The sequence below is a fragment of the Manis javanica genome, chromosome 15 (assembly GCF_040802235.1).
Source record: "Manis javanica isolate MJ-LG chromosome 15, MJ_LKY, whole genome shotgun sequence".
Lineage (NCBI taxonomy): Eukaryota > Metazoa > Chordata > Mammalia > Pholidota > Manidae > Manis > Manis javanica.
The window spans coordinates 20,574,385-20,599,160 of NC_133170.1; the positions used below are offsets into that span (position 1 = coordinate 20,574,385).

The following is a 24,776-nucleotide window of genomic DNA, read 5'->3' on the forward strand; positions in this document are numbered from 1 at the left end:
GAATATTATTGTCTTAAAAAGGAAGGAAATTCTGCAATGTACTGCCACATGGATGTATCTTGAGGACATCATGCTGAGTGTAATAAGCCAGTCACAAAAAGACAAATACTGTATGATTCCACTTACTTAAGGTACTTATAGTCAGAATCATAAAGGCATAAAGGATAATGGTGGGTGCCAGGGGCTGAAGGGAGAAAATGGGGATTTATTGTGTAATGAGAATAGAGTTTCAGCTTTACAAGATGAAAAGGGTTATGGGATGGATGGTGGTGGATGTTGAACAATGTGAGTGTATTTAATATCACTTAACTGTACACTTTAAAATGGTTAAAATGGCAAATTTTGTTACATGTATTTTACCACATTAAAAAAGAAGTGGGGGGGAAGAACAGGAAATTTTACAGCAGCTTTATTTGTAAAGGCCAAAACTTAAAAGCAAACAAGATGTCCTTCAGTAAGTAAATGGACAAACCATGATACATCTAGACAATGGAATATTACTCAGCACTAAAAAGAAATGACTTATGAAGCTATGAAGAGATATGGAGGAACATTAAATACATTACTATGTAAAAGCCAATCTGAAAAGGTTAAATGTTGTATAACTCCAACTATATGACATTCTGGATAAGGCAAAACTACCTAGTAAAAATACCAGTGGCTGCCAGAGTTTGGGGGCACAGGGAGGGTTGAAGAGGCAGAGCACGAGAATTCCTAGGGCAGTGAAAATACTCTGTTAATGATTCTATAATGGCATATACATGTCATTTTACATTTGTTCAAACCCATAGAATGTTCAAGACCAAGACTGAACCCTAAAGTGAACTATGGACTTTGGGTAATCATGTGTCCTTGTAGGTTCCCTGGTTGTGACAAATGTGCCTGTCTGGTGGGGGGTGTTAATGGGAAAGGCTATATGTGCAGGGCCGCGGAGGACAGGGGAAATCGCTATACCTTCTTCACTTTGCTGTAAGCCTCAAACTGCTCTTAAAAAGCATAGTCTTAAAAAAAATTTATGAATGTATCAGAGTTTGGTTTGAAAATTAATGTTTGAAACATAGTTCTTTTAAAAGACCATTGTCAGAATAATGCCCTAGAGCTTTAAACTTTCCTGATAGTGCACCCCTATAGAACACTGTAACATACTCCATATTTGCCTGTTTATTAAGTTGTTATAATGGTTTACATACATTATAAAACAGATACAAAAATAGAGATTAGAAATGGATGAGTTAAAAATTAATCTAAATTTAAAATCTAGCATGTTCTTCCCAGGCCTCAAACTATCATGCACTGCCCTGGGTACATGGGCCCCACTGTGGACACCTCTCCTCCAGGCCAAAGGAGACAGAAATGAGCCCGGGCCACAGGCCACTGCCAGCGAGTGACTCAGGGAGCCTGAGGAGTGCAGGAGACAGGGCAGGAAATGACTGTACTGCTGCTGAGTTCACGTACAGGCTACAGGTCTCACATGACGCACTCGCCTCCCTCCTGGCCTCCCTCCCTACACCCTACCCAGGTGATCAACATAGAGGAGGACTGTTCTCTCTTTCCCACATAAATTTCTCTGCCTCAACTTTGTCCTTGGAGGGTTTTTTCCTCTTCCAGGCTGCCCTCGGTGCTCACACATGAATTGGAGTTCACATGGACAAAGATGCTGAAAGAGGTGAGCTATGAAATACGACTTACCCATACTCCTCCTGCAATAGCACCTAGAACCTGGCTAGGGACAACACTGGCATCTAGCAGGAAAATTAGTTAGACAAACCGGGGTTATCCAGAACACAGTTTTGTCCCCCAACATCATCCACCACTCTTTTCAAAAAGGAGACTTCAGTCTTACAGATGTTAGGGCTGAAAGGCAAGCATTTCTTTCCTTAGGGAGATACTATCAACAAAATTCCATTAGCGCTTTTTTGAAGAACAGGAGTATGCTTTAGTGTCTCTTCTTCACATAGCTATGACCTCATGAGCACATTATAAAACATATACAAACTTACACCTTATAAGACATATACAAACCTATACAGGAAAAATGAACAATCTGGTTGATCGCCAGTTTATCTGCTCAACCCTAAAATTCAAAGGTCAAATTTATCCATTTTCTGGAGACTTGGTGAAAATATAAAAAACTATGATGGAGAGGGGCCTTCTTCCCACTTGCCCCAGCCCTATGAATTCCACCAAAATCAGTGAAATGGCAACAGAAGCCACTGATTAACCGTGATGTAACTAAATCACTACTTCGTTAGCATAAGCTCACCCTGTAAAGTTCCTAAACACCCTGGGATGAATTTAGGGAAGAAATCACGGAAGATGAAGAACAAGGAGTGACCATGTTGTGGTTTTAAAATATCACATGCTTTCCTAAGTCTCCTCAGAAATGACTCATTACCTCCAGTAAGTAATACGCCAGGTACCTCACAAATGCCTAGTACACAGCAGGCTTCACAGCCTAATTGTAAAGAACCACAAACAGACCATTAGAAAAGTACAAAGAAAAACGTCAAATAAGAAACCTCACGTTCCCACTCTCTTGACCCACCTAGAAAACACAAGGATGTTGGTTTAAGGTTGGCACAGATGTAGTAGCGTGGGTTAGTTTCTAGGAGGTCAGGTATTGAGCAGCAGTTGTTAGCAGACTCCTTCCCCAAAGGAATGTATGAAGAACAGCACAGAAACCAGTGGGAGTGGTTAGCCCAGGATTTCTGACCACCAGGCCTGACTGCTGCTAGATCTCTTTGGAACCAGAGGCACCATCCCCATCATGATGGATCAGGACACAATGAATGAACAAGTGGATCCCCAGCCAACCAGCACCAAGCTTATTTCATGGAGGAGTAGGGGCTAGGGACAAAGCGTGCACGATGGATACGCAGTAGGGTTACGATGGAAGGGAATATATGACTCGAGACTTTACATTCATAAACACACACGTACTGGCAGGGGGGAAGGAGTGAGGGTGCGGAATGACGGTTCTCCTAGGTTACAGACTGGATAGGAGGAGGATGTAAATAGACAGCAAGTAACTAAATCAAATCCCAGGATGGAAGTACAGGGTTTTTCAACAGCAGAGCTGCCTGTAAGCTGGAAAGGAGGGACTACAGACTGGGACTGTGAAGAAGCGAACAGTGAAGTGTACTTTCTCTCCTTACTACATCTGAACTTCCCTCTACTTCTGTCCCCCAGTCCCCATCTTCTGGAAGGCTGCCACCTTCAGATACCTGTGGGTGGTCCTCATACCTTCACCCCATCCCTGTCACTGTGGGCCAAACACACAAAGAGCCCTTTTAATCAAATAGCTACTGTGTCACAGTCGCTGCTCACTGTTCATCACTTGCTCAGAATGAGAACTCCTTCCCGGGCAGGGCTGGCTCTTCTTCGTCCTGTCATCTATGGGCAGAAATGAAATAGCCTATTCTCTCACCTGGCTGTTCCCAATTTGCAAAGAGGCTGGAGTCTGAAATCTCATTTGTCTAAACTAATTTGTTATGTGGAACACACTTTTCCAAAGGGAAAAGTATATAATATACATGATGGTTCATTCAGTAAGTACTTACTAAATGAATAATTACACACACACACACACAATATAGTGTAAAGAGTAGAGGCTTGAGATCAAATTTGGCTTCAAATTTTTACTTAGCCCCAACCCGACCAGCTGTGGGACCTGGGCCAGCTACTAGTCACTCCTCAGCTGTAAAAATAACGACAATCACAATGGCTAACAGATGTTAATCATTATGACGAGCCACAGTATAGTTCACAGCATACAGGGTTAAACCTCATAACCCTGTTGGGTAGACATTCCTACTGTGTTTCTTTAGGTAAGGAGATTGAAACGCAGGAAGACTGAAGAACTTGCCCCAGATCTCACAGCTAGTAAGGAGTGGATCAGACATGGCTGGCTCCATAGCTCCTAACGGAAACGATAATATCCACCTTTCAGGACTGCCCTAAGAACTAGAGACAACACACATAACGTTGCTGACACAGCGTTTCAGAAAATGAGAGCTACTGAACATTCCCTGGGTGTCAGGCCCTGTGAGATGTTACAGTCACATCCACCAGTGAGCCGTGGCCTGTGCCCTCTAGGCAAGCACAATCACAACACAAGGCTAAGACTGCACTCAGCAGAGATAGCATGTTTTTTTTCTTGTGTTGTCTTCTCTGTACCTGGCACAGTGGCTAGGATACAGCTGACACAGGAAGGGAATTAAGGGTGGAAACAGAATTACAAAATGAATTGAAAAAAGACTAGGGTTGACTTTGGGGATGGTAGGATAGAAGCTCTTATTTCCGTATTAACAAGCGAGAGAAATCAAAGCTCAGGAACTCTCGTAAGGTTCACAACCACACCTAACAGGTCTCTTGACTTTCTTCACACCCTTGCATTCCCTCACCCCTCTGGTTCTTCCAGCCCCTCGATGGCATGCACAGGATAATGACAATTTTGGAAGTTGTCAGGTGGACTTTGGGCATATAAAAACTTCAAGAATATTAACAGACATCAGGACCCACATCCTAGAGATTACATGAGACCATTTTCTTCCTGTCTCTCTTCCACTTGGCGCAATCAGCTCTTTACTCCAGATGAGATTGTTCAGTACTATTTCCCAGAGTTCAAGTTTCTACAGTTATTTTTAGCTGGAGTTTAAGTGCATACCTGGGACAGGTGAGACATAAGAAGGAATGTGGGTGTAGGTAACTCTTCAATCTCTAGTGCCAAGGTCTGGGTCTCTTGTCATTCCAGCTAAAGAGGGGTGACTCACACCAATTTATTATCTACCCTGAGGCTAGATTTCCCTTAAGAAGGGTGTGGATTAAAACTTCTTTGTATTCCCTAACTTTGTATTCAAGTCCTTGGAACACACTTTCCTGATGCTATTTTGCTACCAGCTTTTGAGAACTTGGATGCTTCTATTTTCTATGACCAATACCACAGCCTGAGGTTCTTTCTGGTCCCATTTTGCATGGTTCTGAGGGATCTAGGATAGGTTAAGTGTCTCTGATTTAGATTTTTTGCATCTATTTGCACATAGAAGCTACCTGGAAAATACTCTGAAAGCCAGATATCTTTACAGAGTCAGCCAAGTTCTAGGATATTTGTCACACAATAAAGGGACTGAAAATCATGATCTAGTGGAGTTCACACCCCTCCTGGCAACTGCCCAAATCCCCTCAGAGCATAGGGAATTCTAGGCCTGCTCCAAGTCTAGAAGAGCTACCTGACTAAGGCCCTACCACTGAAATCCTAGTACCTCTCCAACAGGTGGAAGTATTCTCACCTCACTTTAGCTCTGCACAGGGCAAGTGTAACTAGGCTAGCTAGTATCATGAAGCCACAATACAATGAACAACATATAAAGTGGCTTTATGATTCAGATGAGATGTATGGGGGTAATTTTCTCTGGGCCAGCATTACATGACTATTGCTAGATACTCCCTTCATTAAGTCATAAAAGTTAAGTGAGAACTGTTTGCAACTGAGGGAGAGGTTAGTTGGTTGTTTTGAATATTCTGTTTCTTAAATCAGGGAAGCAGAACCAAGAAATTATACCAAGAAAGGAGTAAGAGAAGAAAGGCCAGAAACCACCTTCCCCACTCCTGAAACTAGAGCCTTTGTCACCTTGACTGCAGACAGTTTACATTTAAGAGAAAATCATTTTAAACTTCTGTACCTCTAGTCGTCCCACCATTTCTCAAGACCTATCTCCTGTCTTCTGTCCACTTTCGTTAATCAATTCTGTCTACCACTTCTGTTCTACAATGCAAATCCCAAATGACTTTAGCAGCCTAGAAAGACTGTTTCTACTGGGTTGAATAGTGTCCACCCAAAATTCATGTATACACAGAACCCCAGAATGTGACCCCATTTGGGAAGAGAGTCCTCGTGGATATAGTTCAGAAGAGGTCATACTGGATAATGATGCAACCTAAGTCCAGTGACTGGTATCCTTTCACACGGCCATATGAAGACGGAGGCAGAGACTGGAGTCATGCTGCCACAGGCCACGGAATACGACAGCCGGCCAGGACCAGCAGAAGCTAGAGGAAGCACGGGAGGGTTCTTCTGTACAGGTTCCAAATGGCACATGGCCTTGCCAACACTGACCTGGGATTTCTAGACTACAGAACTGTGAACAAAGACATTTCTGTTGTTTTAAGCCACCCAGTTTGTCGTACGTTGTTATGGCAGCCCTAGGACACTAATACACAGCACAGTGAGGGCTTCAGCAGCAAGACCTCACGGCCTTGCCTTAGAGGACATGCGGGCATGAAGAACAGCTCTGGTTGATGGTACAAGCCCATAGCTTAGTCCTCATTTACTAATGGATCACAGTTATTTCCATGTCTCCTGCCCTTCACACGGAGTTCTTTACTTGTTCTGTTTGGACTCTAGTTTATGGTCTGACCTACTAATATTCCTGAAGACACACTGTCCACATTTCTTCTCTCTGTGTCCTCTCTTCACATCCTAGCAAAGCACAATTGCATGTATACTTTCAAGGCAACAGCTAAGCTTTACAGCAGTAGTTTTTAAACCTTTTTGGTCTCCCTTGCCTATTTAGAAAGTTCAGACTCCTTCAGCATAGTTTCAACCTCCCCTCCTTACCCACCTTCCATACAGATTCAATTCAGCTTGCTTCTGAAGTTCTCCATTGAGTTGAAATAGCAACCATCTATTTGATTTTCCCCACTGGTCAGAGAGCTGCTATTATGCTGAGCCACCCCAGAGTCCCACCAGGAAGACATAAGGGAGAATCCACCTCCAGGGACCAGTGCAACTCGACACCTAGTCGTGAGCATGGATCCACTCATACGCCTCTCCTTTTCTTCTACCCTTTTCCTCCTTTCCTTTCTCCTTATTGCCTCCTGACTCTTGAAACTTACCTTTCACTCAAATTCACTACAATGATCAGCAATGAAATTTGGAGAAAACTAAACAAGAAAATAAGCCATGTGTTACATTCTGATTAATTAGACATACTTTAGCTACAGGCATCCCTCTGAGGACCCATTTGTGGCAGAAGGCATCCCAACTCCTGTATTTCCAAAGACCTTCCTGCAATCAACAGTGCACACCTGACTGCCATACAGACTTTCACCGACATCTGCTTTTCACCTTTTACCAGACATTCTGGGCTCTAAGACACAATCTCGGAAAAATACATATTCCACTAAGACTCATGTGGAAAGTTTCTCTTCTGCCAAAGCTCATTCTCATTTTAATCCACTAGAATCTCTTTATAGGATTCTGCCACTCCAGCCACACTCTCTTCTAATAAAATTATTATAGTCAACAGAAATGATTAGGCACCTTTTGTGTGTAAAAGCCCTCAGACACAAGGCTGGTCACAACTGTGAAGCTCAGCATGGCTTCTGATTTTCATCGACTCTCCCCTACTGCACCCAGTACCCCAGTGCGGACTACCTCCTCCCCAGGAGGGGGCCACCCAGCTTTATACCTCCTGAAGCTTATCACTCAATCAGTGGGGACAGAGATAGCAGCCTATGGACATAAATGACCAGTGGATGAAACTGGATCCCAGAATTACCTTCTATTTTTAATGCTTGGATTTTAGTCACTTGGGGATAAGGGTCTATATAAGAAACCAGTCTTCTTAACTATTTGCTTAATCTAAGAGCCAGAGAAGTGAATCTATTTAAGGATCTAAAAGACTTTGCAGTCTTACTTATGAACTTGCTTCACCCCAAGGAAAAATGTAGTATTCTTTTAAGCAGGATTTCCCTTTCAAAGCCATCCAACATCTTGGGCCCACCCTTGTTGCTTTTTTAAGGCCATAAATAATGTTTATCTTAAAATGAAGACAACCAATGAATTTGCCACGTAACTGCCATCCTCACTTTCTTACTTATTAGTGAGATCTTACTTAAATGTGTAAAGTCCTTCAACCTATAAAGGTCTTCAAGGAGCTTGAATCTTTTAAAAATACATAAATTTATTACTTAACGTTATGTCTACTGAAGCACAGCTGTGACTGCTCAAGTCTCACCAGTTTATAGATGGAGCTCCTTTCCCTTTGAGTCAAGTGCTTCCATCGGCCCAGTCCTTGATTGAAAAAAACAAAGGCTCTATGTGGAGCGATGGAAGAGCACATCCTACTCGTGTCATTAGCAAGGAGCCAAAGCTGAAGGGCAGTAATAGTCTTGGCATCAGCACTGCCCAAGAGTCTCCGGTAAGGGTACCGAACACATCAAAGGAATGAGCAGAGTGAGCGCGCAGCCGAGCACATGCGGATGGGATGCTGACTGGTTCCAGACTGAGGACCTCCATGGAGGACGTTTCGTTCTCTTCCTCCATCCCCTTTTACAGAACAGAGACTGGAAACCAAGTCTGCAAGTGGAGGCTAACGGCCTTTCCGTTTCTTCATTTTTCCTCCAGCCACCTTGTTCCTGACACCAAGAGCACCCTCCGTGTCATCATCGTCCCCAGCATCGCCCCGCGGGCGCTTCTTCTTTTCCCCATGCTCCCTTAACTCCTGCAGGGACACAGAGAGATGGGAGTGAAAACGAGTAACTGTCCCTGAGGGTAACACATCCTGCTCTCCTTTCCTTCAACTCGAACACTAAGTAGCCCCTAACACCTCACATTAGCAAAGGACTAAGACCAAAATCCCAATATATAAAAATGTTAACCTTATTAATAATCAAAGATGTGAAAATTAAAATAAGGTATTATTTTCACAGGGAGAACTAGCAAAGATTTAAGAGAATGATAATACCTGATCTTGGTGGTCATGGTGTGGGGACACTGACACGTACTGCCTCTGGTAGTGTAAATGGCAACAGCTTTTCTTAAGGGGGCAATCTGGCTTTATGTATGAATTCCAAGTTTAACAATGTGTACTCTTTGGCCCAACCATTCTACTTCTAGTAATCTATCCAAGGAAACAAGGCAAGTATGCAAAGCTGTACATACTAGGATGTTCAACGCAATACTAATTAAAATACAAAACATCTGAGAAAGCACAGACATCAATATAAATCATGTTATATACTCATAACAGAATTCTTTGTAGCCATTAAGAAGTGGTCTCCTAAATATGTATTTTTTGAAAGAGAAATGTGTTAATCATATACATTAGATAAAGTCTAATTATGGCTAAAGAAAGAAAGAGCCAAATGTTACCAATGGCTCTCCTTGGGGAATGGCTTATATTTCATTTACTATTATTCCTTTCAGTATTTTCTGAATTCTTCCCAATGCACATGTAATACTTTTATAAACCAAAATATCAAACAATTCCATGTGAGCAGAAAGACAAAAATAAGTCCCCACACCCCAAGCTACTCAGAAAGTGCCCTGTAGGCCAAGTTTCTTCAGGCTAGACTGGAACTCTAGGGAGCAGACAGCACAAGCAAAGATTCTCGTTTAGAATCTTCTCATCTTCACTACTCATGTTCACAGCTGCCCTTAATAACTATGCAGGTGGTATTAGCCTAGCTGGTATGCTTATCTTAGGTTTGGAATAAAATAATACCAGGTCCTGTAGCTTAATATGAGGATTAACCCAATAAAGTATCCAGAGCATAGTTAATAGCATTTGCATAGAAGATGGTAAGAAAACAAATTGAATACCATTCGGGCAAATCTTTGGGCTTCAGTCACACGTTCTGTCAGCATCATAACCTCGTCATCCTGTGTTGGAAAGACAGGCAATTTCTTCCCAATTAAGTGCTCTATGCGTTGGAAGAGTTCCACATCGTATCTAAGGAAGGGAATTTGGCATGGCTTTGGATGGCTGACAGTGCAAATGTTTATCTATTACAAAACTGTATATAGTATGATATGATGCAATAGGAGCCACAGTTTTAAACAATACTGAATCTATCATTCCTTTTCAAAATACTGAATAAATGCAGTCTCCGTGTATAGTCCACTAGAAAATCACCCAATGTATTCTTTACTCCCAGAAAAGCCTTGGGTACACGTAAGTTTATGCCTTTAAAAACAACTGAGAAATAGTTGTTCTTAATACTTTAGGTTGAGGACAAGGTCACTGCTCTCTGATTCCAACAGCTGGAAGAAATAAGAAGGCTTTTGTGTGTACGTGTACTTCTACATACCAAACACTACACTAGATCTTTTACACATATATCTCCAATCTTCATTAAAACCCTGCTAGGAAAGTATTATTATTTCCACGTTACAAATGATGAAAACAGGAGGAGGGAGGTTAAGTAGGTATTACAGTAAGTGGTGAAATCAGGTTTCAAATCAATCTGTCCCAAAGTTCTGTGCATTTCTGTACATTGCTCTGCTCTTAAAGTCAACTTACTTACTGTGTGACAAACGTAATAGCCTTCCCAGAACGCCCAGCTCGAGCTGTTCGACCTACTCGATGGATGTAATCCTAAAACAAAATGGGTAAATAAATTTGTTAACAGAACATAAATTAAAAACTATGTATGTAAATTCTCACTGCAACTTTTGAAGAAAATAGATTCATGCTGGAACATGGAAAAATGGACTGGGCAATTTGAAATCAATCAACTTCATCTCTTTTATTCTCCTTGTCATACAAAATTGACCTCATTTTTTCCTTTCTTTAATTGATAGACTTATCTACATGGGTACAGACAATGTGGCACAGAGAACAATACTGGATCTAGAGGCAGACGTGGGTCACAGCTCTGTTTACCACCTACCAGCTATACAATTGTCTACAAGTCCTGTAATCTTTCTGAATCTTGGTTTCTATCCATAAAACAGGAGACATTCCAACACACATTTATTGTAAAACTCAAATGAGACAGTTACCTTCTCTCCAGCAGTTACATACAAAGCCAAGAGATAGCAGTTGTTCTCAACTGGGGACAATTTTGTCCTCCCCAGGGAACATTTGGAAATGTCTGGCTGTCACAGTGTCACCTATGGGTAGAAGCCAGGGACTCTGCACATCAGGCAATGCAAAGGACACCCTCAGCAAAGAATTCACTGTCCCAAAATGTTAGTCAGTGCCAAGGTTGAGAAACCCTGAGATACACTAAGAACCACCAGCTGTCATTTCTCAAGAAATGAGACTGACAAAGATCAGCATAAATGGTGTAACTAAGGAAAGACAGAAAACACTCCATAAGAAATACACTTGGGATACAATGGAGTACTATTCAGCCACAGAAAAGAATGAAAATTTGTCATTTCCAACAACTTGGATGACTCTGAGGGATTATGCTAAGTGAAATTAGACAGAGAAAACAAGTATCATGTGATCTCACTTAAGTGTGGAATCTGAAAAAAAAAATACAGAAACAGAAATCGTGCTCATAGATACAGAGAACACATTGGGTGGTTGCCAGGATAGAAATTGGGGGTACAGGGGGAAATGAGTAAAAGGGAGGTCAAAAGGTACAAAACTTTCAGTTATAAGTAAGTCATGGGGATATAATGTGCAGCATGGTGACTATAGTTAATAATACTTTACTACATATTTGAAAGTTGTTGAGAGAGTAGATCTCAAAAGTTCTCATCAAAAACATTGTACCTGGTGACGGATGTTAACTAGACTTACTGTGGCTATCATCTCGCAACATATATCTCAAACTAGTGGAATCTGTGTGTCAAGCTTACCACAATTAAAAAAAAAAGAAATGCACTTTGGGACCAGGAAGGTCAGCAACAGGACTCACCTTGGAATGGGTGGGAATGTCAAAGTTCACAACAACATCCACATGAGGTATGTCCAGACCCCGGCTTGCAACATCGGTTGCTAGGAGAATGGAACGAGCCTTTGCCTTAAACTTATTAAGGGATCCTAGGCGCTTGCTCTGAGATGATGGGAAGATGAAATGAGAAGAATTTTTATTTTGGAAAATTAAGGAATCTTGGAATCCAACAACGTACAAACTAGACACACTAAATACAAGAACCAAAAGAAAGAGATTTTTAAAAGGATGTTTTCCCAAGACTGAGTTTCACAGGTCAAAAGGAAACATGGAACAAAAGTACATTTAAGACTAAGGATAAGAAAACACTAACATGAAATAGTGATTGTTTAACATGAAGGAAAGATAATTGGGAAATCACTTATTAAAAGCCTTATTAAAAGCCTTTAGAGACCAGAGAATCACTGTTACCACTAGTGCCGAATAAATCAACTCAATGGCTTTCATACCAGACAACTGCTCATGGGATATTAAAACTGAGCCTCTTGCTGTCCTGCAAGGAGGAAGCAAGCGCCCAGAGCCACATATTAAAGCCCATAAAATCGGAACCACCATGGAAAGGTGCATTAATGTCATCTGCTGTTACTGCACAAATCTACTGCTCTAAGGTTTATCTTTCTCTTACCACCAGTTTACCACTAATAAGGCCAAAGAACCTTTACCTGACTCATCTGTCCGTGGAGGGGGATGGCAGTGAATCCAAGATTTCGGAGGAGCAAAGCTGTTCTCTGAGTATTGTTACAGGTGCTGCAGAATATCATAAAGGAGTTTCCAGCCAATTCATTTAGAATGTAAACCAGGTAGGTATCCTAATACAGAGAATTTAATTAGGAAGAAAAGGTTGGAGTCCTGGGCATATAAATTACACAAGGAGTAAGCCTGTGGTTGTGTCTCCATCATCCAGGCCCCCAGCTGCCAGCTTTGCCTCCTTAATCAACATTTTACCACCTCTGTGAACCATGAAGCCAGAAGCCAGCCAAGCACAGGAGGTCTGTACTCAGCAGTCAGGAAAAGTCCTTACATTGAAGTGCAAAACTAGGGTCCTGTGACTACAAAAAAGCCACTTAATAAGCAGACAAAGAAAAAGTCCTTCAAGGACAGGACTGGGAAGGAATTTTATCATGACTTCATTACTGTGGTTTAATGTGTTGTGAATTCCCAGAATGTCTGACTTTATCAGTGATAAATGTAAGCACAGCATGCTTACAGAAAGCTCAAAAACAAATAGTAGCACAGCTCTCAGCTGATCAAGAGTGGACACATTTCCAGATGCTTTGGTGAGGAAGGGGAGCGAGAGTCAGGAATGACCAGAGCAAACACTTTACCTTGAATTTAGAGGGAATAAAAAGATAATATTGCTGTAATTTCTCAACCGTCTGGTATTTAGAGGAAACAGCACATTTCACAGGGTTCTTCAGCGCTGCTCGCTGAAGTTTCTGCACCTGAAGGAAGAAAACCTGAACTAGTATACTGATTCCCGAATGCTCCTCCTACTTGTATTATTGTTATTATTTATCAATTATCAACTGATATATTTATCAATTCTTATAAAGGAGAAGACAGAAGTCCTAGAACATGTCACCTTCTTGGTCATGGTAGCAGAGAAGAGAAATGTTTTCCGATCTCGGGGAATCACTTTGAGGATCTTGTCAACCTAACGCACAAAGAGGAAAGGGTATCAGTACATTTACACCAGACACCCAGAGGCGCTCTGTGTGAAGGAGGGTAAGTAACAAACTAAATACTTCACTGGGGATTTGAGGACTCAAAAATTCAATTTAATTCAGCTTAAATTTACTGAATATTTACTATTTGATACCAGAGGCAATCGAAAAAACTATGCCATTCAGAGGAAAAAGCAGTCAACTTAGAACTAATCTAAGAGAAAAGTCTAGACTAAGTATTGATCAACTAATTAAGCTATAATGAGTGGGTCATCAAGGAAAATAAAAGACATTTCAAGGTGTATGGAAAAAGGTCTAAATCTAAAGAAATGGAAAGGAAAATCTCGTTCTGGTTATTTCCCATCTCTGAAATCAGAGGGAGACCATTTTCTAAAGAGGATGCTGAGGCACTGACAGTGTGAAGAGCACCAAGAAGGAAAAAAGGTAGCAGAGATGTTTAAATGAACTGATAATGATACAGTACTCCACACAGAGCAGATATGCAATGGATCACATCTTCAAACAGGGCAGATGCTCTAAGAGGAGAAAAGAAATCGAGAGCTCACCTCAGTCTCAAAATCCATATTCAATATTCGGTCTGCTTCATCCATGACTAAGTATTTGAGAGCTCTTAAATTGAAACCTTTTGTATTTTCCAAGTGGTCAATCAGTCGACCAGGAGTGGCTACCAAGCAAGGTCGAAGAGAAAGGATAATGTTTACAAAATAGGAAGAAAGTTACCAACCACCCCCATCCCGAATTTTCAAAAATCCAAAAAATTAAACAGGGTAACGAATATACATTCTTCAAAGTCTCTGCACACAAATAAGTTACACCCAACAACAGTACATTTTCTCCAATTCATCACTGCCATGTCGTTTACCTTTGCTGATTACTCACCTATGACTATATGTGGTTTTTTTGCCAGGGCCAGGGACTGGGACATTGAATCAATTCCACCTACAATCACAGCTACAGAAATCAAAGAATACAGGAAAGAGATCCTTAATTTTTTCCACTGAACATCTTTTAAAGTCAATACTACATTTCTACTTATATTTCTCCCCTTAAAATCACAACTTCCCAAGCGGCGTTTGTGCCACTGAGAACCACCGGACAACAAGCCATGGAGAGAACTGGAAGCCACAATGGGAGATGCAGACCGGGAAGCAGAAATTATCAAATCTTCTATGTATTCTCATGTTCCTGTATTTGAGGATACATATTCTTCTGGAGCAAATGGAGACACTTCTAACAGGACTCCAGCTTCATCACCAGGTCACGGTGACACTTACCAAAGCAGAGGTAGCAGAGGAAGTCGACGAGGACCAAAAGTAACCTATATACCACCTCCTTCACCTGAGGATGAGGAGTCCATCTTTGCACATTATCAACTAGGGAGAAACTTTGGCAAATACGATTGTATTCTTGTAGAGGTATCCGGACCCAATGCACCACCACCAATTCTAACTTTTAAAGAAGCTAATCTCTGTCAGACACTGAATGACAACATTGCTAAAGCTGGTTATACTAAGCTTACTCCTGTGCAGAAATACAGTATTCCTATTATCCTAGCAGGACAAGATTTGATAGCTTGTGCACAAACAGGGTCTGGAAAGACTGCGCGTTTCTCTTGCCAATTTTGGCTCATATGATGAGTGCTGGAATAACTGCCAGTTGTTTTAAAGAGCTGCAGGAATCCGAGTGTATTATTGTAGCACCAACTCGAGAATTAATCAGGCAGATCTATTTGGAAGCCAGAAAATTTTCTTTTGGGACTTGTGTAAGAGCTGTTGCTATATATGGGGGAACCCAGTTTGGGCATTCAGTCCGTCAGATAGTGCAAGGCTGTAATATATTGTGTGCTACTCCTGGAAGACTGATGGATATCATAGGCAAAGAAAAGATTGGTCTCGGACAAGTCAGATACTTAGTTTTGGATGAAGCTGTTCGCATGCTGGATACGGGCTTTGAACCAGAAATGATAAAGTTAATTTCCTGCCCAGGAATGCCACCAAAGGAGCAGTGTCAAACCATTAGGTTTAGTGCAACATTTCCAGGAGAAATTCAGAGGTTGGCTGGGAAGTTTTTGAAGCGGAATTACTTGTTTGTTGTGGTTGGACAAGTGGGGAGAGCATGTAGAGATGTTCAGCAGATCATTCTCCCAGTTGGCCAGTACTCAAAAAGAGAGAAACTTGTTGGAATTCTACTAAACACAGGTGATGAAAGAACCATGGTTTTTGTTGAAACTAAGAAAAGAGCAGATTTTATTGCCAGTTTTCTTTGTCAAGAGAAAATATCAACAACAAGTATTCATGGTGACTGGCAGCAGCGAGAGAGAGAGAGAGAGCAGAGTCTAGGGGATTTTCGCTGTGGAAAGTGCCCGGTTCTTGTTGCTATCTCAGTAGCGGGCAGAGGGCTGGATATTGAAAATGTTCAACATGTTATCAATTTTGATCTTCCTTCTACCATTGAGGAATATGTCCATCGAACTGGACGTACTGGTCGTTGTGAAAATACTGGCAGAGCTATTTCCTTTTTTGATCCTGAATCAGATAACCATTTCGCACAGCCTCTGGTGAAAGTATTGTCAGATGCTCAACAGATGTTCCTGCATGGTTGGAAGAAATTGCCTGTAGTACACGTTCCAGGCCCCAGTGGTAGTACAAGAGGAAATGTGTTTGCATCAGTTGATACTAGAAAGAATTACCAGGGCAAGAGCACTTTCAACACAACAGGGTTTTCTTCATTACAAGCTCCCAATCCAGTAGGTGATGAGTCATGGGATTAAAGCTGAAACAGCCTTCAAGTTTGTGGCACAGTTTTGATGCAGAAAAGACAACAGTTTTGATTTTTGAGCTTTTAACAGAACTGTGAAACCTGACACTTGTATCTCTTGTCCTTCTGTTCTTACTCCCACCCTTAAATAAATATATATCCCAACTAGTTATGTGAAATGCTGAAAGTTACAGCATTGCAGTTACTGATATAAATGGTGGTACCTGGAAAGATTAAAGCATTATAGATGTCTTGCTTATTTCTAGAGTATTCTTCAGAGGTTTTAGACATGTTTCATGCCTAAATGCTAAGTCTTAGTATAGTGTTTATGGATCCTATTACAAGCAATAGCATATATACATGTTTGGTTAAAAATTATTAGGTCTCATTTTTACTCAAAAGGAAACCTTAAAGCTAGATAGAGTGTGTCACTAAAATATGGTAACGTGATTGTCATGAAGCAGTGAAAGGCATAAGCCTGTTAAGACGATTTTGATTCTAGATCATCCGATACGTGATAAAAATGGTGAAATGTTTGCTGTGTGAGCTCTGTACTCAATGATATAACAAATGTTTGTTTTGATAAAATGTAGACTTTCCTTGAAAATAAAGGATGAAACACTCTTCCCCTTAAAAAAAAAAAAAAATCACAACTTCCCCAAAGCTAAAAATACCCAGTAAGTTCTTTAGGTCAAGTGAGCTTAAGTTAACAATCTTTCCATCCTTCCATTCTCCCTTCATACTTAGAAACAGAATAACTTGTGAAGAAACTCCAAGATTCCTTTCCTCCCAGACACTTACCACTTTGCACCCCAATAGAAGACCCCAGGGCTTCAAACTGCTCTGAGATCTGAAAGGCCAGCTCCCGCGTGGGGGTGAGAACTAAGGCAAACAAACGCTGGGGCGTCTCCAGCAGCGCATTCAGGATGGGCAGAGCAAAGGCTCCTGTTTTTCCAGAGCCAGTTTCTGCCAGCCCGATGATATCCCGACCTAGAAGAAAAGAGCATCTAACAGCAAAAAACCGTTCTGCGTTAATTTTCACATTTTCTACAATGGTACAATGCTGGGCACAGAGTAGACAATGAATAAATATTTGATGAATTGCAGGGAGAGGAAGGTTGAATAGACAGAAGACATGTCTCTTCCTAGATAAGCTCAAAATCCAGATACATAAGTCTGTTCTAATGTGATAAGGGTTTTAACACAGGCTCCAAGAACATACAGGGAGAATGCAAAGGAGGCAGCAACTTCCTGCCCGGAGGAGTCAGAAAAGGCTGACGGGAGTGATGGGTAGACTGAATCTGGAAGTAAGCAAAGAAAGAAAGGACATTCCTGTAAGAGAAAGGGGAATGGAGGCTTTAAAGAACACATGCGCGGGGAGAGTGAGAGTAAGAAGTACAATGTGGCTGGAACACAGACATGGTTCGGGGTGAAGGGAGAAGCACAAGGCTGGAAGGAACAAGCCTGCTGAGGAGTCTGGATGTCTTCCTGTAAGAGAGAGGAACCGACAGATTTTACCCAGGGAAAAGCACTATCAGTGTTCCTCCATAAGAAGGTACATTTGGCCTGATGGTATCAGGTTAACAGTACAAGCCATCTACACTGTTTCTTAGGAGGGAAGAATGCCTTAGTAATTCCTTAAGACGAGGACCCCAGGGTTTGCTATCACTGATCAAGCCATAACTGAGAAGATCTGTTTTTTAATTAATTTCCAAGCCAAGACCATCTTCTGTACACTGGCTGCAGCTCACAAGGTGGGTGTGCCCAATGGGGCTGCTTCCTATCAATTATGACCTCCACAGTCAATACTAACACTAGTCCTTGATTGAATGACTGCTGAGGTTGCCTTCCTTAGAGATTAGCCCTACAATAAACTGCTTTTCCCTCAAGTGGCCTGAACATGACATTCTTCCTTATAAGCTAACATGACCTAACTGACTGGGAAATGAGAGCTCAATTAGGACACGGCGGAGTTATGATGGTGGCCTGAACTGAAGGAAGTCAGGAAGGATGGGAACAAGTGAGATGTAGAGAGTAATGAAGGAAAATGTGGTTGACACACAGATTTCTAGCCTGAGAAACTCAAAGGCCATAAACTGAGAGAGGGGCTACAGAAAAATCAGCTCTCGTGAGGAAAACTAACATTGCAAGGCAAAGGGAGATCTCGTTTGGACATAAGGAACTTGAGGTTTCTGCGGTAGGTTCAGAGAGAAGTATCTAAAAGTCAGTTGGACACACTTGCTTGGAGCTCAGAAGAAAAGTGTGAACTAGAAATACAGCCATGGGAGCCCTGAACATCCTAATAGTGGTGCTTCCCTAGGAGAAGACGCATCAGAATAAACTATGGAGTTTTTCCACCTATACAAGCTGGGTCACACAGCTAGAAATTCCGATTCAGTGGATCTGGGCTAGAGCCCAGAAATCTCTGCTGTTTTAAAAGCTCCACAGGTGATTCTGATGAGCACGGGCTGACACTCATCAAGGCAGAGAGTGTTCCAGCCTCAGGACTGGATGAGAAATCTCAGCAGCATCTTAGTGGGAAAAAAAGGATGAAGATAGAATTAACATTGCGAGGCAAAGGGAAAGGAACCAGAAGAATTTAAGAATGGCTAGAAAGATACAAGAAGACAATATTCACTTGAAATTAAGGAGCAATAAAGCTTCAAAAAAGTGATAGATATCAAACAGAACTGACTTTTCAATATCCTTCCTCTTAGACATTCATTAAACTAGGATCTGCCGTGCCAGACCAAACAATCTTTTAGGGAATTCTACTCTTTAACCTCCCATCCATTAATATCAGTCTTTTCTATAGAAAAGTACATGTGAAGATGTGAATTTTAAGTCAAACCAGACAAGGGACTAATTTTGTAAAAGGTACAGAAACAATAGACAACACAGGGATAAAATTTATCACTTATCTACTAATTATAATGTTCCCCTTGGTTGTAGGGTAGGTGACAATGAATTGCAACAGCACCACCTATTTGTGAGCTAAGGACTTCCAAAGGTTTTTATTCCCCAACTCTGGGGGGATTCTGCCCTCCCTGCCTGTGTCCCACAACATGCCTCAGGAACAGGAAAAAACACTAGGATCTGTCCTCCTTTACTTCTCAAGGGAAATTCTAAAGTTTCAGAAGAAAGGAGCACATAAGAAAGATTTAGGCAAGTAAAGGAGTTTAACTCGCTCAATTCATGTGGCTGTGAGCAATGCCCTTGGCCACCAGCCGAAGCTTACACTGCTTTCAGTTTTTTATGACCTGCTGCTCACAGCCAGGCTCAGTTTGTGAAATGCATCAGCTTTTCTCTATCTTCTGCTTCTCACAACCTCTAAGCCTTTACTAGTGGGAATATCTGTGTAGAGTACACAACCCCATGAAAGCAGAATAAATTCATGTTCACCTGCCACACGGCCAGCACCTAACACCACTGGGTGGTGTATGGCAGCCACTCAAAACACAGTCTGAAATTCCTAAAGAACCCGAGATGATCTCTGAAATAGAAATAAACTGAATACATGAAACAGATGGGAAGGAAAGAATCCTCAAAAAAACCATCAAAAGATTTTGATCTCTCTAGGGCAACACTATGTGATATAGGGGCAAAAACAAAGGCTTTTCAGCTAGATAACTGCACATTCAAATTCTAGCTCCAATCAAAATTGTTCATAACTCTAGACAAGATACTTAACTCCCTGAGCCTTGATTTCATCAATAAAATAATCATTCCCACTTTTTAGGATTATTATGATTTAAGAACAATGGAACAATGGATGAACACAGGGTTCAGTAACTTTGTATGAACTGACACTATAACTAGTATTAAAAATTTTAATTAACAGAAGAAAAAAGAAAAATGTTGTTAGATTATTTAAATTATTTATTTAGGGCCAGAATCTACAGATTCAAATGAAGCATGTGTAAACTGTTCATTAAAGTGAGACAAGTTCAATAATAACAATGAAGACAATTTCCATGGTGATTATGTCAATCTCGTTGCTCCTAGTAAGCTTTCATTTTCACTGACTCCTATTTTCTCTGCATTAAATACAAAACTTTTGACTGAAAACATGAATTTTAGAATTATCACCATCACTTAATTCTGATTCCTTCTTCCCATATGTGCTGCATGCTAAGCTAGAAAAGGTCAGAATGTGCCAACCCTTCTTTTTGCTGTTTGAAAACAACTCTGGTACTGCTGAAATTTCTCCCCCACTAATGGCCTTTACAGTACTTTTCCTCCTAGCTTCTCAGAGCAAGTTGGAAGTGTTTACGATCACCCTTACCTAGTTTGTGTGCAACTGCACTCTCACGATTTTCAACCTTCTAATGGGCCTCCATTTCTCCCGTCATCTCTTGACCTCATTTGGCAACCTCACCCATTGTCAGTTTCAGCTATAATCTCTCTTTGGATGATAGAATCTCACCATTTATTTGGATATGGTGTTTATCCAGTTCTGACCTCTTAATCAAACTCTAATCCCTCATTCCAATTATGCATAAATCAACTCTCTTTGATACCTGAAATCAATTCTTTCCAACTGAACTCATTTTTCCTCCTGTGTTCCTTTATTGTATCAGTTTTAAACCAATAATGTTCTAAACACACAGGCTAGAAACCTTACAATCATCTTAGGTTTCCCCACCCATTGTCTTTCACTTAACAAACTGGTTGTAAAATCACTGATTCTTTTTCAATCATTTTCTCGTTTTCATTCCTACTACTACTACCCTACACCTAATTTAATGCCAAAATTATTGCAATGACATCCTAATTAGTCTCCCAGCCTCCAATCTCCTCATCTCTAAACCACCTTACACAGCTATGAGATCAATCATCCAAGAACACAGCTCTAAGAATTTCATTCTTCAGCTAAAAAAGGATCTCCAAATTGCTCCACTGCCTATGCAACAAAGACAAAATTCCTATATTCAGGATTCAAGTCCTGCGTAATCTGGCCACAACCACATTACTCCATCTTTTTCAGTCCTCTGTTAAGTATCTGCAGGTCTCCACATGTGCCCATGTTTTCCCACCTCTTTGGCTTTTTTCATGTTGTTCTCCATGCCTAGGAAGTCCTCCCTTCCCATCATTTCAAGTTTCACCTCGAATGTCTTTCCAACCTACTCAGCCGAAAAATAAAATGAAATAATCCATTCAAATAGAAGTAATCTATTCTACTCCCCTCGGGGCACTTTGAACTTAAATTTCTTATGTCCCCATTTCCCCTGTAATAAATGTATAATTATCTCCTTACCATAAACTCTTGGAGGGGACAGAATCTTAATACTCAGCACATTATACTTGTAGCAGATGCTTGGTAACTATTCATGGAAGGAGCAAATAGAATTTCACAGAATAATTCCTTTTCCACCTGACAGTTCTTCAGATCATTAAAACCAATTATCATACCCCATCCCCACCTCTACTCTTCTCCAGACCAAATGCACTCAATTCCTCTATTTGTGACCACTCTTGATTCCAGAGCACCCTCACTGCCACTCAGTTGGTTCCTGAAATATGGTCCCCAAAACTAAGCACAGTATTCTAGGAGTGTTCTAATCAATGCAAAGCACTGTTCTTTCTCTAGAGCTAGTTCAGTTCTTAACCTGGGACTCATGGGAAAGAAAATCAGGGCAAGGGGTAAATTTTATTTATTCATATATCGATATACTTTTTTCTGGCGGAGAACTCTTTTATTTTTATCGATTCTCAAAGAAGTAAGGAACCCCCAAAATGTCACCCTTCTCTTATGGTAATACAACTAAGACTGAATTTCAGTTAACATTTCTGGGTCGCTTTTACCACCCACCCTAATCCTGCACAGTTGGGCTTTGGGAATCTGTAAGAGGAGGACTTCACTCCTATTAAAGTTCATTCCAGTCAGTTTCAGTCCCACTAATAATAACCAACACTTTAACGATTCTTCTGCAAATTCAAAAGACATGTCTTATAGCAAGAGTTTTCAACTCCTCTAGACACTAACATGTTCCAGGTACCCTTGTAAATCTGTACTTAGTGATTTCTAACAAATTTGTTGTTAGTACATTTTAAACCAGTGCTTCCTTACAACTGGCATCTGCTACAGACAACGAATCCCCATAAAGAAAATAAGGTCGGTAATACACAGTAATTTTTTCAAAGGTCAATATGCCACAAATTTTGTATCTTTAGTGACGTATTTTTATTTTACTTGAAGTATATAAGCAATAGCTCTCAAAAGCGGTTAAGTATTTGAGTATAATTCCATACTGAACCTGTACCAAGCTACACATTCAGTTAAACCTACCTTGTAAGGCCAAAGGAATAGCTTCAATCTGGATCTTAGTGGGCTTTGTCCACCCCAACTGGTCACAAGCTTCACACAACACATCTGTCACACCCTTAGAATTCAGAAAAAATACAGTTTAGCAAAGAACAGCACACACAAGCTTCCTTCCTAATTAAACGACCATCAGAGCCGCTGTGCGGGGGACAGGTGCAGCCATCTCTTACACTTTGATTCAAAAGGCTTTTACTGTGAGCCTGATCAGCCTACCCTTTAACTGTATTGAGTCCGTAGCTCAAGACTTAACACTTTCTGTGCACCAGAAATGAAGTTCATCTTTTCTATGTATTACTTCATTAGTCCTCATAATTATACGCACTGCTTATTAATAGGCCCAATTTCCAGATGCGTTAAGTGAGGTACGACGAGGTAACAACTTGGCTTTAGTAAGTGACTGGCTCAGAATTCAAACCCGGTTCATTTATTCCAAAGCCTCAGATATGAGGAGGAAAAAATGCCGATCACATGTACAACCACCCAGGCAAATACAAACGTCATCACGCCAAAATGGAGGAAAGAGCAAAAGGCGGTTCCCAGGGTCCGGCAGCCCTCCCACCACCCAAACTCAGGGCGAAGGGAGCGCTCTCGGGGCCCGGGTTTCAGAAATTCTGGAGGAAACCTAAGATAGGCCCCAGCTGCTTCTGCACACCACCCGCTGGGATCTAAAGCAACCGGACTCTGCCTGCGTCTGGCGGCAGCAACACAGAGAGACCAGTCGCAACCACCCTCACCAGGTCCTTAAATGTTTTAGTTTCCTCTTCCACCGCGGGCTGAAGCGCTTCAACCTGGGAATCGTGCTCTTCCGACGCCGCCATGTTTCCCGCGGGCTCCGGAAGTGGGTCGGCGGCGCGCGGTATGCTGGGAAATGTAGTTTTCGTTTTCCCTGGAAGGCGGGTTCTGGTCGCCTCCCTGCGGACCTGCTGGGATTTGCACCTGACGGCAAAACATTGAAAAAAATTAGGGATGGATATAAACGTCTGGACTTGCGGAAGGGGCTCATAATCAGGAACGCCTATCTGCCCTTTAGGTCTGTTCTAAAAAAGCTTTCCCCACCTCCACACCGTTTTGTTCCTTGCTTTTCGAATCATAGAGTTTTGTATACGTTGATATGGCAGTACTATTTATCTATTATAATTATTATTTCATTCACTTATTCAGTAATATTTGTTGACAGCCTACCATATGCTAGGGATAGGCTAGATGCCTAGTGAACAGGACAGCGTCCCCTACCCCTGTAGAGAAGACAGATAATAAGTGATCACGGATAATTTCAAATTGTGAAAAGTGCTATGATGTATCATACAAAAATAAAAATAATGGAAAGTAACCTGGGGTGGGTGGGTTTGGGGGATAACTAAGAGACTGGGGAAGGCCTCTCTGAGACAGTGATATTTGTACTGAGAATACTGATACCGAGCTGAGCTGATCAGCAGTAGCCCAAGAACAATTATTTCAGACTGCAAGAACAGCAAGTGCAAAGGCCCTGAGGGAGTGTAACCAGTGAGGCTGTTCTGGAAATCAGTCTGCCACTACTGAAGCTTAATGAGGTGTGTTGCATGCCCTGTGCCCAGCAAGCACACTCCTGTGACCCAGCATGCAGATCCTCATACGGTGCAGGGGTGCATGTTATAGCATTATTCTGGAGGTGGGAAGCTGAAGGGAACTGGTTTCCATCCTTGGGAGAGTGGATAGTTGAAATGTGTCCAAGGTATGTACATATAAACATATGTGCCCAGAACAATGTAAGTAGATCTCAGAAACCTAGTGTGAAGTGAGAAAAGTATAAAATATATCATGTATATTGAAAATACAGGCCCACAGGATATCACTTAATACTGGAAGACGTATGAACAGAAAGATACACTTTAGGCATCTTAGAATGGCTGCCTGTGGATGGAGAGGAATTGGGATAAAATTGGGAGCTGGGGAACGAAGGTAGAATATATATACACACACACACACACACACACACACACACACACACACACACACACACACACACACACACACACACACACACACACACACACACACAAAGCAAGAGAGGGTTTTGTGATGACAATGTGCCTTGACCTGAGAATCGTCAACTCAATTCAGTGTGCCCAAGATCTCATCACGCCAGAATAGGCCTTGATCTGGGATTCACACTGGTGTGTTCAAGAACAGAAACGGATAGGGTGACGTCAGAGAGGTAGGCTCAGGTCAGACTCTGCAGGGCCTGTAGTAAAAGGCATGGGGTTTAGATATCACCCTAAATACAAAGAAAGCCACTGGAGGGTACTGAGCAGAGAAGTGACATGATCTTTATATTTAAA

General features: G+C 41.4%; 2 protein-coding genes across 2 annotated transcripts; one reads left to right on the forward strand and one right to left on the reverse strand.

Moving 5' to 3' along the window:
* Window positions 1–7,944: 7,944 nt before the first annotated feature.
* DDX47 (DEAD-box helicase 47) lies at window positions 7,945–23,338 on the reverse strand. The gene is made up of 12 exons (XM_017649534.3): window positions 23,193–23,338; window positions 22,423–22,516; window positions 16,935–17,123; window positions 14,256–14,327; window positions 13,922–14,040; window positions 13,274–13,345; window positions 13,017–13,133; window positions 12,354–12,500; window positions 11,656–11,793; window positions 10,309–10,379; window positions 9,605–9,734; window positions 7,945–8,504 (listed from the first exon to the last, which is right to left on the reverse strand). The coding sequence occupies exons 1-12, from the start codon at window positions 23,274–23,276 to the stop codon at window positions 8,373–8,375; spliced, it is 1,365 nt and encodes a 454-aa protein (XP_017505023.1). The 5' UTR covers window positions 23,277–23,338; the 3' UTR covers window positions 7,945–8,372.
* LOC118973312 (probable ATP-dependent RNA helicase DDX4) lies at window positions 14,504–16,146 on the forward strand. The gene is given in 4 exon segments (XM_037023037.2): window positions 14,504–14,975; window positions 14,978–15,955; window positions 15,958–15,997; window positions 15,999–16,146. Coding segments are annotated over 4 exon segments (1,638 nt in total).
* Window positions 23,339–24,776: the final 1,438 nt, after the last annotated feature.